Source organism: Morchella sextelata, assembly GCF_020137385.1.
Source record: "Morchella sextelata strain SCLS chromosome Unknown scls_2, whole genome shotgun sequence".
In the NCBI taxonomy this organism is placed as follows: domain Eukaryota; kingdom Fungi; phylum Ascomycota; class Pezizomycetes; order Pezizales; family Morchellaceae; genus Morchella; species Morchella sextelata.
The window spans coordinates 394,124-409,620 of NW_025408617.1; the positions used below are offsets into that span (position 1 = coordinate 394,124).

The 15,497-nt window shown below is 48.0% G+C and overlaps 4 protein-coding genes across 4 annotated transcripts; 3 read left to right on the forward strand and 1 right to left on the reverse strand.

Annotated features, from left to right (window-relative positions):
* Positions 1-2,624: 2,624 nt before the first annotated feature.
* Positions 2,625-4,721, reverse strand: H6S33_005383 (uncharacterized protein; the record flags this gene model as incomplete). The annotated part of the gene is made up of 7 exons (XM_044837686.1): positions 2,625-2,726; positions 2,789-3,431; positions 3,491-4,208; positions 4,266-4,334; positions 4,406-4,530; positions 4,598-4,650; positions 4,710-4,721. 7 exons carry the CDS (start codon positions 4,719-4,721, stop codon positions 2,625-2,627), a joined length of 1,722 nt encoding a protein of 573 aa, XP_044698692.1.
* A 268-nt stretch (positions 4,722-4,989) lies between these two features.
* Positions 4,990-6,814, forward strand: H6S33_005384 (uncharacterized protein; the record flags this gene model as incomplete). The annotated part of the gene is made up of 6 exons (XM_044837687.1): positions 4,990-5,062; positions 5,143-5,265; positions 5,355-5,379; positions 5,428-5,470; positions 6,480-6,568; positions 6,760-6,814. The coding sequence occupies 6 exons, from the start codon at positions 4,990-4,992 to the stop codon at positions 6,812-6,814; spliced, it is 408 nt and encodes a 135-aa protein (XP_044698693.1).
* A 243-nt stretch (positions 6,815-7,057) lies between these two features.
* On the forward strand, positions 7,058-8,994 carry H6S33_005385 (uncharacterized protein; the record flags this gene model as incomplete). Its single annotated transcript, XM_044837688.1, has 7 exons — positions 7,058-7,163; positions 7,252-7,357; positions 7,452-7,562; positions 7,615-8,161; positions 8,215-8,516; positions 8,580-8,719; positions 8,774-8,994. 7 exons carry the CDS (start codon positions 7,058-7,060, stop codon positions 8,992-8,994), a joined length of 1,533 nt encoding a protein of 510 aa, XP_044698694.1.
* Positions 8,995-11,313: 2,319 nt separating this feature from the next.
* H6S33_005386 (uncharacterized protein) lies at positions 11,314-14,517 on the forward strand (the record flags this gene model as incomplete). The annotated part of the gene is made up of 5 exons (XM_044836727.1): positions 11,314-12,459; positions 12,559-12,687; positions 12,749-12,937; positions 12,991-14,031; positions 14,104-14,517. 5 exons carry the CDS (start codon positions 11,314-11,316, stop codon positions 14,515-14,517), a joined length of 2,919 nt encoding a protein of 972 aa, XP_044698695.1.
* Positions 14,518-15,497: the final 980 nt, after the last annotated feature.

Sequence of the window (15,497 nt, forward strand, 5' to 3'; positions counted from 1 at the left end):
CTGTATTTGAGAAAATTCGTTGCGCTGCAGCAGGGGTGTTCTCTACCAAATCTTGCATATTGACGTCCAAATACTGCCTCTGGTTGGCCTATACCCCTACTGCAGCGCAACGAATTTTCTCAAATACAGCGGTATATCTAGCGAATCTGGGTTTATTTTATTCCACTAGCTAGCTTGAGAACTCTTGGACAATCGGTACCTACATGTAGAGAACAGGTACTAATGCATCAAGGTGTCTTCCAAGACAGGTCTCTCCTCTTCCTTTTCCTACCCCTAACTATACCCTTGTCTCTGCTAACTTGCAGTGATAATGACAGCCGTGGCTGTCTTAACCAAGGTAATACCAGCATCTGTGTTACACTATTCCGGTTCGAACAACCTCAGTCGCTACTTCCCCACACATCTCATATGGCGCAATTAATTCGAATCCCTTTCCACCGAAACCTAGGGAAATAAGCAACGGGCTAAATAAAATTTCTCACAGAGCAAAGGCTACCAAACTAATGTACATCAATCATTTTAATCCGATCAACCTCATCAATGTCACGCCATGTGGCACATGTTCTCAGCTCAGACCACATATATATATAAAACGGCTACAATAGAATATTCCAAACCCTGTCAAAGGAGAATGATCGACAAAAACCGCAAGCCTGCCGGAAAACGTGCTCATGCAGTAAGGATTGTTGCTGAAGATAAGTATATATCAAAAGCCAACAGCTGCAGCTGGCCTAGAATAGCACCCCATCGACTTTTCTTGAGATTGGCACACCCGCCTTGAAAAGATCACCCCGAGACTTAGTCCGGATAGGTCATCAATTTTGTGCAGCTAATTTGCCTAATATCACTTTGATAAGAACGTGGGTCCCGAGAACCCACTTTTCTGTCCATATAATACCAGGGGATGGAATCTTGAAAGATCTGAATACCCATGGTATACATCTCCCATCCAACGTTGACATATTATTACACGCTCACCCGGATCTGCATTAGTCTCATGCAACCTAAAGGTTATTCCACGGTATATATATGCACACATGAATATCTTTCAGGAACCGTATCAAATATTCGAATCTGGAGCTCAGGAATAGACTCATCTCTGAGGAGTTTACAACGAAGAAAACGCATAGCACAGAACCGTCGCCGGCTTTTGCGCGGCAGTTCAGTCTTAATCTCGGATTTGCTAGGATAAGGTGGTTACTTTATTGCAATTTCAATGTTTCCAGCACTTAACTCGGGAATCGCGGATGCGACATGACTACAGAACCGTCTTTTCCAAATCTACTATTTTACCGTCGGTCAATGGGAGAAGAAGCTGGAAAAACAAGATTGATATCTTCGCAATAGGATTATCGGCTATCAATTACATTCCTTATATGATCCTGGACGCTATTATAGGCCTCTTATACCTTAGATATCCTCATCTTGGCAAGTTCTGGCTAATTATAGCTACATACCGAAAAAGTTTCATCCTACCTCTATCTCCACGAACAATTTCTATATAATCGATTTGGGGATTAGGCTATAGCGATGGCTGTATAATAAAAAACCACTCATAAGATCGCGAGGTTGGAGGAACGAATTGGGTCATGAGACATCACCCGGTGTTGATTAGCACCCTCAGGCGCGCACTCGCACAAGGATTCCTACCGCAAGTATCCCAGGATCTGAATAAGAAAAATCCTGTTACAATAGAGAGCATGGTGACGATTCTCTACCAAGGAAGGAGAGGGGAGGGTTCTACTGATACGTATTTCTACATGATTAACCTAGCATATTCGGGTGCAATGTCTATTGTGTACCCTTACTACGGTTCAAGTCTGGTTATTGAGATGCTGTTTGTTTCACTTTGGCTTCCTCGACTAGGTTGTGTTAGGAACTTGCCTTGCCCCTCCTGCTTGTATTCATCAATCTTGATGACATGGCGGGAACTCTTGTCGGAAATACGCATGCTGCAAATAATCGAAGAAAGAAAAATTGATTTAAGTGTGCCCTCGACTACATACATCTATTTCAGACTACATATTTTCAAACGATCTACAATGTACGTAGTATCTTCCCTCAAGGTCCTTAATCCATATGAGAAATCTCCTATTAAGCAATAAAGCCTCTGGATTTGGACGAGATTGAACAGTGGTGTGTTGAAAAATTTTCTCTTCAAGTATGTACCGGGGGTTAACATTAAATACCGAGAATCTGATAAGATAAACACACCTATTTCACAGCAAGATTCTCTTATCAGATTCTTCGTATTTACCGTCAACGCCCGGTACATGTGTTGAGAGGTGATAAGCACTGATGGACGAGTAGGTTGCAATATGTTCTGCACAAACTATCACTCGGTGTTATATTGACGTCATCGCTCATGTTCGGGTGTGTTGTGCGTATTTCAATAAAGTTGGAAATCACCACCTAGGTTTAAGGTGTGGTATCACAATTCCAACAAAATCAATTAGGTAGAAAGCGAAAGAAAAATCAGAACCCCGAAAAAGAAAACCCGAAAAAATAGAAACAACATAAACACGCTTCCCCAGCAAGTCTCGCGAGCACTTCAAAATCAAAACCACTTGTTGAAATCCTCACTAGGCCTCCCACTACACCTTGCGTCATTTTATTCAAATTTCTTAACCAACCCGGATGATACCCGCCGCCATCAACTTCTGAATCTTTTGACGGATCATAGGGCTCTTCATGTGGTCGTTCAAGGCTTGTGGATTTGATTTAGCCTGTAAATATCTCATTAGCTTATTTTCTTTATAGTAGTGATGGGGTGGAGTTAAGGCCATACCTGTTGCAAAATGCTCTGCATGACAGGGTCGCTGATAATGCTGACGATTTCGGGGTCCTTCTGGATCCTCTCCATTGTCTGTTCTTCAGTCTCACCCTCTCTGGTAGAGTACATGGTCTCCATGCATTTTCTTGTCTGCTCTTCAATCTCCCTAGTGTGCTTCCCTTCGGTGTCCGCCTCAGTCGCCTGGTTGCAAGCATCCAAACACTTGTTGTACTCCTTCATGGCATAGTAAACCTGTGCCTTCCTGATGTGCGCGCGCATGAACTTCTTATCTCTCTTCAAGGCCTCATCGCAGTCCTTGATCGCCTCCGGGAAAGAAAGCAGTTTGATCAACGCCGCAGCACGGTTAGAGTAACCACGGGGGTCCTCGGGGGCACGCTTGATCATCTCGGTGTAAGCCTTGACTGCGCCAACCCAATCCGCGGCCTTGAAGCAAGCGTTTCCTTCTTCACGGGCCTGGTCTGCCTTCTCAGGGTCAATGTAGGACTCCCGCTCAAAGTCGATCTTGGCCTTCTCGGCGGCACGAAGCTTGCCGAGAACATCGGGGGTACGGTGCTCTGTAAGAGAACGGTTGTAGTATTCAATGGCCTTTGTGAGGTCACCTTGCTTCTGGTATGCGGTTCCAATACGGCCGAATGCCCTGAAAGTGATTTAGGTTAGTCTCTTGGCACAAATAAGAAACGGAGAGATGTTAAGTACTTGGCAATCAGCTTGAAGTCAGCACGCATCTCGCGACCTTCCTCAATAGCCTTCTCACACTCTTTGATACAGCCGTCATAGTCACCAGCCTCGAATTTGGCTGCTGCCAAATTGTTAAGGTATGTAATGTCCTTGTGAAGCTCCCAAGCCTTTGAGTAGTGCTCAATGGCGGCATCGAAGTTACGCTTTTTGTAGTTCTCTGTACCAAGAGCCTTCTCCTTATCAGCGGCCTCCTTTGCGTCCTTCTTTGCCTTTTCCTCTTCATCCTCCTGGGGTTCAGGAGGAGGGGGTGTGGCGGCCCTCGGCGGTGGTGCAGAGTTCCTCGCATCTGGCATCTCAACATCTCCATCACCGCCGGAAGCACTTCCACCTGCGCCAGAGAAGTTAGGCATCTCCATCTGGATACCCAGAAGCACACCAATAACCTGCATGACTCTAGGATCACTGATCTCGCTCTGGATGGCACTAGGATTGGTCCTGATCCTGTTCAACTTCTCCATAAATTGAGGATCTCCAAGGTACGGCGCGGTCTTGGGGTTGGAGGCAAGCTTTTGGAGGAAGCTAGGGTCCTGAAAGATCTGGCCAAGTCCCATATCGGGCTGGCCATCAGCGGCAGCTTCACGGCTAATGGCTTCATTGACTAATTTGGCACCAGACTTAGCCTGAGCGTTGTTTGGGTCCAGTTTAAGCGCTTCTTCGTAGGCCTCGAGCGCAGCAACTATACGGCAAATTAGAATGATTTATTTATCAAAATGGTCGTCATGATATGACTTACTGAGATCACCCTCTCCGTGAAGAGCAGCACCCTTTCTTGTGAATCCCTTGGCCCAGTCGGGCTTTAGTTCTATGAAACAAAGAGAACTTTAGCAACAATCTCCTCCATCTTGGAAGGATGAAACTATTGAGCCTACTAACCAGTGCACTTAGTGGCATCTTGTAGAGCACCAGCAAAATCTTTCAGAGAAGCATAGCAAGCCGAGCGATTTGAGTAGAGAACGTGGTTCGACGGGTCCACTTCGATAGCTTGAGTGAATAAAGAACTGTACCTGTCAATCAAATGCCATATGGTACCAAAGATGACGAAGACGAGGATGATATGCAACTTACATAGCCTTATCGAAATCCTTCGCAGCGAAAGCAGCGTTTCCCTCAGCTTTGAGCTATATCATTGTCAGCGGGTCCTTATGCGACTATCTAAAGGTTCAACTGCCAGGAATACCTTGTCAGCCATGATATCGATATTGCAGAAAAACTTTGCGAGTTTTGTAAGAGCGAAATGGAAGTATCGCTAGTATGCAAGAGTGGTGAACTTGATGGGATGTTGTGAGGTTGCGAAAAGCGAGCGGATGTCCCTAAGTACGAGGCGCGGGGCTTGGAGGAATCTTCGAGTGCTTTCTAGAATCCACCTGCTGCGGGGCACCCACAACGGCAAAGAACTCATCAAACACAAAAACAAATCAACACCGCATAAATAGATGCCATAACATGCGATTTTTACCATGGGCCCCAGAGATCTCAAAACATTTATACCATCAATCTCTTCACATGCGTGGTGGAGTGATGCTTCTAGGAGTATATTATTTTCGCTTTTCCCCGATTGGCCTTATCCGCCGAGACAAATAATAACAGAGCCTCACTGTGGGTGTAGCTAGACATAATCGTACCTGCAACACTCCGGCTTTATCTTGAAAGCTTGAAAGAAACTTTGACCACTGACGATCCGATCCGTCAACTTTCCCCGCAGGTTGAGGCCCTGAGTCTTGGACTTTGGGATGGTTCGATTTGTCTGGGAAACCTAACCCTACAACTTTTCCAAGTCTTGTGGCAGTCATCGCTTATCACTCATGTCTTTGCACACTACTAGTAGAGAAACTAGCTAGTAGAGACATGTATATTAACGTCTTCTCAACTTATGAAAACATTCTAATATTGATTAGATGGCTTATGATTGCGTGCTTTACCGGAGGTGACAGGATTAGAGTACTGACAGCATGGTGACACTGTGAATTTCTATAATTCATGTAGAGTATGACTTTTAGGTTCGGAATTATTTGATTCCGGGCGAGCCAAGGATAGCTAAATTGTGTAGCGAACTAAACTCGACACAAGAAGCTATGTCATCGAAGAATGCCTTAAGATACAAGTACAGGTTGCTCTGTACTCGTATTTAGAGTCGTGATGTCTCATATAAGAGCTTCTCTTGATTTCAGTGGTCCTAGCTTTATGGAAGTTCTTATTTGCCGGGCAATATTACATGTACTTACACCAGAACGTTACCTGTGCATCTTCGGGTCTCACCTCAGATATTGTCGATTACCTACATGTACGAGTGGGTAGTCGCTTGTTGATTTATTTCCGAGTGCTCAATGAGCCTTTGAAATAAAGTATCTATAGAGAACGACATGAGAATTCCTACCTCGTGCCTTACTTGCACACACATGTACGCACATATGACGGTATTGAGTACAATCGACGAACTGGTCATGGAGGTGTTTACTTGCATATATGCGATCCTTGCGAACCAACGGATCGGATATAATGCATTCCGCGATCATGTAAACACCGTAGGGGTAACAGATACATGTAGTATTTCATAAATCAGTTAATGCATCTCTATGTGTGGGGATTTTTTCTCTCGGTCTTTTGGCAATCCGGAGCATGCGTTGGTCAACGTGTGGACGGGCCCATGGCTGTTCTCACATTCGTTGAGTTACTCCCCTCATGTGGTAGTCGTCATCCTGCCTATCGTATCTTGTCAACTCTCTTGCCCCCCTCCGATACTCCGCAGGGAAAAATTCCAGATTCAGGTTCAGCCTTGCTTTTACTTTACTTGCGGGCCAGGCACCCATTCAACAATTTTCACCGCCCCTGCCCTACATTCCTTTGACCCTGCCCACAGGTTCTTACCAAGATCCCCTTTACTGCTCAACTACTTCTTAACTCTGTATATTCTATTTTCACTTGTCGTTCAGTCCACGCTTGGACCTAGACAGCACAGAAACTCCAACCACCGCCCGCACCCGAAATCAGTAACGCTAGGGGGAGAACGTTGATAGAGACTGGCACGGTTGATTCACGGTGAGTTGATAAGTTATCCCCCTTGGTACTGGCCTTTCCAGCTCGCCAAGAACGATGGCGGAAGAATCCAGTGTGCATGTGATAGTTGTTGGGATACGATACCTACATGTATCTGTGCTCTCTCCTCTATCACCTTCCCCATCCCCAGTTTCCACCACCACCACTGCTGGTTTCTGACTGCCTTTCTCCAGTCCTGTCCATTTCTACGGAATTCGATCAAATCTACACAATATCAATCTGAGCTAGCAGCCAGAAACTACGAAGCATAAAGTGGACGTGAGAAAAAGCATGTTTGGTCACAACCCGATCACTAGCCACGTATCCAAGCGACGGAGTTCATCCTTGTCGAGTATGTTCTTCTACTCTACCCCACCAGCTGGAAGTTCGAGTACCGGTAGTAAGTTGTTGAGAGTTTTGTAATGGTGGCAGTGGCGGTGAAAGGTCGCGAATGGAGGGAAAGGTTTTTTTTCGGAAAACCGAACTCTGTGCATGGATGTGATTGCTGATGCTTTTCATGAAGGTGATGCAGGAAAATCAACTGCCGAACCTATTGGAGAGGAGGAGGAAACTATTGTTGACGATGGGGAGAAGAACAGTATGCTTCCTAAAGAATACCCCTCAAGCTGGGCCCCTTGGTTCTAGAGGCTGTGTTGTGAAAATATGGCTAACGGTGTGTGTAACAGTGTTGTTGTCGATAATCTCGCAATTGAGGCCCGGAGCTGATTTGAGCCGCATTACCCTGCCGACATTTATCCTTGAACCAAAGAGCATGCTGGAGAGAATCACAAAGTACGTGATTTTTGGTGATTTGCGAGAATTTGGGCTTTCAATTTCATTATGATCCCCTGTGTGACTTTGCTGATGGAATCTTGGTCAACCATAGCTTTATGCAACACCCCGAGACCTTGTTACCAATGACAGCTGTTGACGACCCAACTCAACGGTTCATATCTGTTGTGAAATTTTATTTGAGTGGTTGGCATATCAAGCCTCCGTGCGTACTTGTTCCCTAGGAGCTTGTGGGTCTATTACTAACTATCCCACAGCGGCGTCAAGAAACCTCTGAACCCAATTCTTGGCGAATACTTTACCTGTCATTGGGATTTCAATGAGACACCCGGAACACAGGCATTCTACATCTCCGAGCAAACTTCTCATCACCCCCCAAAATCATCTTACTTTTATATGGCCCCCCACCACGGTATCCGGATAGATGGGACCTTGAAACCGCAATCTCGATTCCTAGGGAACTCGGCAGCATCCATGATGAATACCTCAGTTGTGGTTCTCCGACTACTCAACCGAGGAACTACTGCGGGAAAGCCGGATGGCGGGGAAAAGTATATCTTGACCCAACCTAACATGTATGTCCGCGGGATCCTGTTTGGGAAGATGAAGTACGAGCTGGGCGACCATTCGTATATCAAGTGCCCGGAGTTAGACCTGATGGCGGATATCGATTTTAAGGTCAAGGGATTTTTCACTGGCGCTTATAATGCTATCGGAGGGCAAATCAAGAGGGAGAGTACTGGTGAGGTTCTATATGAGATTACAGGTAGCTGGAGTGGGGAGATGTTCATTAAGGATTGCTTGGTATGTTTTCGTGAGCGGTTTGCCAGAACTAGGAAGCTTACAAATGTGATTAGACTGGAAAGAGAGATTTGCTCTTTGATGCCACTAACGCTGCACCTACGCCACCAATTGTTAGACCGTTATCTGAGCAGGATGAGCGTGAATCCCAGAAGCTCTGGGGGCCTGTGACTACTGCATTGAAGTCGAAGGATCAGGAAGGCGCTACCGATGCCAAATTCAAAATCGAAGATAGGCAAAGAGAAGAAGCTAGGTTGAGGGAAGCTGACGGTGTAGAGTGGAAGCCAAGATTCTTCCGTGCTGTTGACCCCTCGAGAGGTGAGGACGAGCAGCTGGATTGGATCATCTCAACCAACATGTGAGTTTTCGGGGTTAAAGTTGTGGAGAAGTGCCATTCCCAGGAGATATTAACCCAAAATAGCGACGGCACAACCCCGGAAGAGCAGATTAAGCAAATATTGAACATTGCGCCAATAATTACAGGAGCAAGGCGGGCTAGTAAATATGATATCCCGCCCCACCATCCTCACACAGAAACTGTTCCTGAGGGTGCCCCAAATGGTAAAATCACCAATGAAGACTTGGACCCGGAAACCGCATTAATGGACTTTGGAGAGGCTGATGAGTTTGGACCTGGTCTGATACCAACAAACAGGGGTGTAACGACGGCCGCAGGACATTCAACTAGACCAGAGGCGAGACAAGAAGTGCGGCATTCTAGATCGGGGTCCGGTGTGAGCACTACGAGCGCTCGCTCTGCGAGCTCAGTCAGAGCGCAGGGCAGAGGGGTTAAGTACGACGACAGCGACGAATTTGTGGATGCGGAGGAGAGGTGAAGGTAGATTTCTTTGCTTTTGTGGCGGCATTCGATTGCGGGAATGAAGGCATTTGGGGGCAAAATTCAACATGGATGTGGGAATATCGGCGTCAATGATTAATTTACGATTCAACGAGTAAAAATCAATACATCTATATAACTTTTAAGAACAAACGCTACTCTACACTATTTAACTTTGTTGTGCCCACTGTTTTTGTCGTTTCATGTTTTTGTTTACATTCATGGCTTCGTGCGCGGTATTAAGATGCGATCAATAGTAGATTTTTAATGATATGTTATTCTCCTATTAAATGGTGTGTGACTTTGTTCGTCACAGATTGTCACTCGGCGATATTGAGAAGCTCAGGTGGTCATCCAGCTTAGATCAATGCTATGACTTGAGATACGGGCTAATAGTTGGATATTGAGGTCATGATTGGTTTAAGTGCTCAGTCCGTTACCCCCTTCTGTGCTCTTCCATCGGGAGCGAGTAATAATATAACTCTTTTCTTTAATACTCAATAGCATCACGGCTGCCTGCAGAGAATTTTATATACTCAGCGCAGAACCCAGACCGGGTCTGTAGCTGTTGTTCGTTACCTAATAGTAGTGTTTCCCGGTGTAGGTAAAGCTTATTACTTTACTTGCACTAAGTATAGTACACAGTCGGAGAACTCAAGCCAAACAGACGGGTGGCATTAGAGGATTCAAAACCACCGGTATCAACAAGGCGCTTAAGCTAATAATAAGTACATAAGAGAGTGCAAAAGGTATTTAGAGTATTCGGACTCGATTTCTCTTCACCACTCACGAGGTCAAGCGCATCATGTAGTGCCTACCCTAGCTTGGCAGGCAGCTCTTCAGCCCACCCCCTGGATTCTGGAAGGAATGCCTGCCCCCTTTCAAGTTCGAGGCCGGGTGGTGGTGGCTCGATCATCCCAGCCATTTTGGGCGGTCTTAATTGAGGTGGCGCAGCAGGTCAGAACTGAAGAAGTCCTACGTCTTCGACCTGCCGTTTTTACATTTCTGCAGTTGGAAGTCGAAGATCTTGAAAAGAGAGAGAGGGAGTGAGTGCGTGTGAGTAAACCCTACCTGAACTACTACATACATGATACACTACTACAACAAGCCGTGTAAAGAGACAACGTGTACCTACGTTACGTTACCCACGACGACCGGAGCAACTGTTTTATTTTTGTTTTGTATTTTACTTTTTTTTTTCTTTCCTTCTACCTTTGTTGCTTTTTTAGGGCCGAGATCTGTGGATAGATAGGTGCTATTTGCTATTTCTCCTTCGCTATTTTGATTCACAGTCGTCTTGACGAGTTATTAGGCACCTATAGCATATCTAGCTGTTGTTGGACCCTGCAGACTCCAGCTCTCGAACACACACACTCTATAGACTCTCTCTCTCTCTAGATCTCTCTCTTCCCCTTCCCTCCCAACTCAACACGAACCTTGCTAGTTAGCACATCGTAGCATCCGTAGTAACCGTACTGAGCAGGCACCTGGCAGGCTTGACAGACAGGGCTGGCTGCTGGCTTACTTAGCTTTCCTTTGGCGCTAGCTACTACTGTTTTAACGTTGTTAACGTACCCTCCACGACTCGGGGCGGCTTTAGACCCGTTCCATTTCCATTTCCCTTTCCCTTTCCATTTCCCCTTTTCTACGGGCCGATTCCATTATTCTGCGATTTACGTTCAGCACCGAACTCTACGAACCTGAGCGACCCTCTGCACCGGCAACTCTGCACCGGCAACCCAGCATCCGTTCTTCGACTCTAACGGAATAATCCAGACTGGCATACGTACGTACATACGTCCAGTGTGTGTCTCTGTGCGCCTGTCCTGCCCTGTCTCTCTCTCACACTCTCACTCTGTCTGTCTGTCTCTCCCTCCCTCTCAACCCCCCCCCCCCCCCCCCCCTCTCTCCTCTCCCCCCTCCCTCAGATCACTCCCCTCCCTCCCCCTCACACCTACCACCTACCTATATACCCATACCACACACCCCCACCCGCCCCCCTATTGAGCAGGCAAAGTCTAGCTGGAATACTCCCGGAGATTAAGAGGTCCGTACGACGCGATATAGGGGAGGAGCTTTGCCCGGACTGTGGACTTCTACTATTCACCTGACATTACTGCCCACTACTGCCAGACGTGCTTCTGCTGCATTGCACTGCATTGGTATTTGCAATTACTGCTACTAAATTACTCCTACTGACCACACGCATATCTACCTACAGTCGCAGAACGGAATCGAAAAGCAGGAATAACAAGATCTACTAGACAGAGCTTGGAATTCCCCCAGACCCCCTTCTAGGACTGACTTGGAAGTGAGGATGACTAGCAACGTCAGCGTCCCCCGTACAGCACTCTCTCCCGTCTCTGTCGCCGGCAGTGACTGGTCCGGAATCTCGAAATACCAATCCGGCTCAGACCTCTACGGCCCCGGGGGTGCCCCTCAGCGCAACAACTCAAACAGTGGTATGCTCGGTGATGGGGGGAACGGAGGGGGCGGCAATCCGCGTACAGTGTCCCCGCCAGCATCAATAGCTCGCTCCTCTGATGGCGCAGGCCTCTACGCACAAAGCGAGACGTCGTCTCTCAAGGGTATTATTCAGGAGGAGGAAGTCGCGGTCCATCACTCTGCGCTGAAAAAACTGTTACAGCCGTACCTTGCACAGCAGCAGCTCAGTGGGCGCCCGAATAAGGCGCGCGACAAGCTTCTCCGGTTATCCGTGATTCAGTTTCAGGAGCTGTCGACGGACGTCTACGATGAGCTACAACGCCGCGAGGCGAACGCGCTTCCGGGCGGCGGCGATCAACCACCGCATCTCCTGCCCAAGGACAAGTTCCACCCTAAGCGGAACCAGGCTCGGCAGAAGCTCTCAACGCTCGCAATGGAGCGCTTCAGGGATCTCGCGACGGACGTATACTACGAGCTTGAACGACGATTCCCACAATTTGGAGACGGAAGCGGAAGCCCGACTGCTGCAATAATGAGCTTGAACGGACTTCCCCCGAACCGTGTGGGGAGCCCCGGTCCCGGGCGTTCCGGGAGTCCAGGGCCTGGAATGATGCCGCCAGGGCGAGTTGGAAGTCCTGGGCCAGGTCGTGTGGGATCTCCTGGGCCACGGAATGGACCGCCACCAGGCGGATACGCGGCGTATAATGGGGGTGGGGGTGGACCGCCGCGAATGGGATCTCCGGGAATGCCGCCGAGGAATGGGCCAATGTCCCCGCAAGGGGCGTTTGGCAGGCCGCTCCCAAAGACATACCAAGCCGGGAATCTCATCCCGAATAAGAGTACTATGGTGGAAGATGATGATGATGGGCTTGGAGACGACTCGGATCACGAGGGCGCTTTTGGACTCGAGGATCGAAGGTCAAATGGTATGAATGGTATGAATGGTAGGGCCCGGATGAAACGGGATAGTAATAGGAGTATGAGTAGTCTGAGGAATGGGGTTGGGGCTGGGAGTGAGGTGCGATTCAATTTCTTTTTTTCGCCTCCTTTCTTTACTGGCTGGTTGTGGGTTGGAAGGGAATTTTGCGTTGGGGGTACGAGCTAACTAGAGGTGTAGAGAATTGTTTCCGAATACAAGAGTAAAATTGAAACCCTGCAGGATAAAGTATCAGCGCTCGAGGGTAGGCTAGATGACAAGAACCGCGAAATCTCGGAATTAAAGAATGGCGAGAGACGAAGAGAAAGCGTATGCCCCCCTTCCACATTAATGAAGCTTATTGGTGAGCTAATTAGACTCGATTACGTAGACTCTGAATATCGAACTTGAGGGAAAACTGGCAGAGGCACAGAATCTCAACAAAAGCTTACAGGAGGAAATCTCACGTCTTAAGGGAGATGCCGCTGGTGGAGGCGGGGGAGCAGGCGGGGACAAGAAATATAGCGAGCTTGTACAGGAACATGAGCAATTGAAAGCGGAATTGCGGGAACAGGAAGAAGTAAGATTACCGATTATGAATTGTGCAAGAGTAACTGACAATGAGTGAAATAGGTCACAGAAGAAGTCCGCCGCGAGGCAATGGAGTTCCTGAACCAGATGAAATCTATCTCTGAGCGCGCCGACAACTTTTACGAAAAAGAAGAACGCATGCACGCCGACTACCAAAAACTACAAGATGAGGTCAAAGAATGGAAAGCCCGTTACGCTCGCACCAAGGCAACGCTCCGAAATCTCCGCACATCATCAATTGGCCTCGTTGTTCCGTCCCCAGCCAACATGACCAGCGGATTCTCAGACCCCAATGGACTTGTGAAGGATGTTCACATTACAAAATTCCAGATCGCGATAGATGAGCTTTTGCGCACCGCACGAGGCGCCAACTGTTCGCAGACCCTCGATTTTGTGAAGGGCGTTGTGGTGGCTACTAGAGCGATCATGGAGAACGTAGAAGACTCGCCGAATGACGATCGTGGGAAATTGAAGGCAAGGGTATCGGCCACAGCGAATAACCTGACAACCGCAGCAAAGAATCATGCATTGAGTCAGGGGCTGTCGCCGGTGTCTTTGGTGGATGCCGCCGCGTCGCATTTGTGTGCAAGTGTGGTAGAGCTGGTCAAGGTCGTGAAGGTTAGGACTTCGGTGGGAGGTGAAATAGATGAAGAGGACGATGGTGAGGACGAGATCAGGTCCCCGGATTCGCCAAACATGAATGGCATGTTTGGAGGCAAGCTACATCCTGAGAACGGCAACCAACAGCAGCAGCAACCAATGCAGAATGGAAATGTGAATGGAAACGTCCAACAACAACAGCAGCAGCAGCAGCAACAGCCGACACCACAAATTCAGCAAAACCGTCTCAGTGGTGAGAGCGTCTACAGTCCCCTTGCCTCCCCACGCTCCTCACACAACGGCGAGGAAGGCCTTCAATTCCCCCCGCAAGACGCTAAAGGCCGAAACGGCTCCGTCGGTGGCCGTGCCGGTGGTACATGGGGCGACATCGCACCCTCTCTTGCAGGTGTTGGCAGCCCGCCCCGTCAACCCCCATTCCACGGGCTCCGCGTCCCCGATAATAGCAACGTCGAAGAACTACGGGTGAGTCTGACCCTATTCCCACTCCCACCTCAATCTCAACGCACGCTGACCAAACACCCCTCACCTCTACAGGTCTCACTCGAAACGCAAACCGAGGGCATCGTCGAGAACATCCAGCACCTGCTGTCCTCAATCCGTGCCGGCGATAGCATGGAGACGCTGAAGGGCCACGTCGAGCAGATCGCGAGCGTGGTTGACAAGGTGGTCAAGAACACCGAGGACGCGATGGAGCTGAGCGGGAACGAGAGGCTCCGAGAGAGGGGCGACTGGATCGTGTCGAACCTGGCGGGGTGCGCGGGTAAGATGAGGGCTGCGACGAACGGCCCCGTGCCTGCGGATGGACCCGCGGATAAGGAGTTTAGGGGAGGGCTGGCGGCTCTGGCATTTGACCTAGCGAGGGAGACGAAGGATTTGGTGAGGACGGTGGAGGAGATTAGTGATGAGTCGAGGAGGCCGGGGGGTATCAGTGTGGATGATCTAAGGTAGTGGTAGTGTGTGTTGAGGCAATCGTATTTTTTTTTTACTTTTTATATATTTTTCTTATATCTTTTTTTATTGTACTTTTTACTAACATTTTTTTGATTTTCTGGTTGGCTGGCTTGGTTGGGGAGGGCGGGAGAAGGGGTGCCGGGTGGCGGGTAGGAACAACATATACTGAACTAACTAACTCGAACAAACAGCCTAGCTACCTTCCTATTTTCGTTGTCCTTGTCTTGCTTGCAATGTAGTAAATACCTGCGCATTGCTGATTATGAGATAGAGTTCTTTTTATTTGTTTCTTTTGACCTGCCCTAGGGACTAGAGGGAGGGGAGGGGAGGGAGGGGGAGGAGCCATGTATAATAGAGTTGACAATATTGAATGATACCTGTGCAATGACATTATTTGGGTGTGGTCCGAGTGAGAATTGGTGATTGTGGAGGCGCTGTGAAGAATCAATGAGAAGTGAAGGTTAATTAAGCAAGGTTGAAATTCAATTATGACGATTGTTTCAAATTGCGTATTGCACTTAATTACTTGTAGTACGTAATGTGTTACATGTGGTACGCACGATCATGAGCACTCATACTAATTGAATATATGTATTCTCTCTCGGCCCCGATCTCGTCTTTTGAAAGGGGAGAGTGTGGTGATTTACTTGGTACTTAAACTGCTTTATGTACACATGCAGGCATAAGTAGATGAAGCCTATCCCTTTGGCCGTTGTGGGGCAGGTTAGCCGGCCACATAACAGCTGCGTGGTTGTAAGCAGGAAAGAATATGTGTTCGTCTGGAGAGCCTATAAGTTGAGCTGTGGGAAACACACCTGATGCGATCATCGTTCTTCTCATTTGATCCGCTAATCCTTCTCATCCGTGCAATAAATAGAGCAATCTATCCAGCCCGAGCAATCCAGACCTCAGGTAGAGAGATCTCGATCACCAAAAGCTTGAAGACGGCCGAGGGGTCAATTAACTGCTCTGTACGC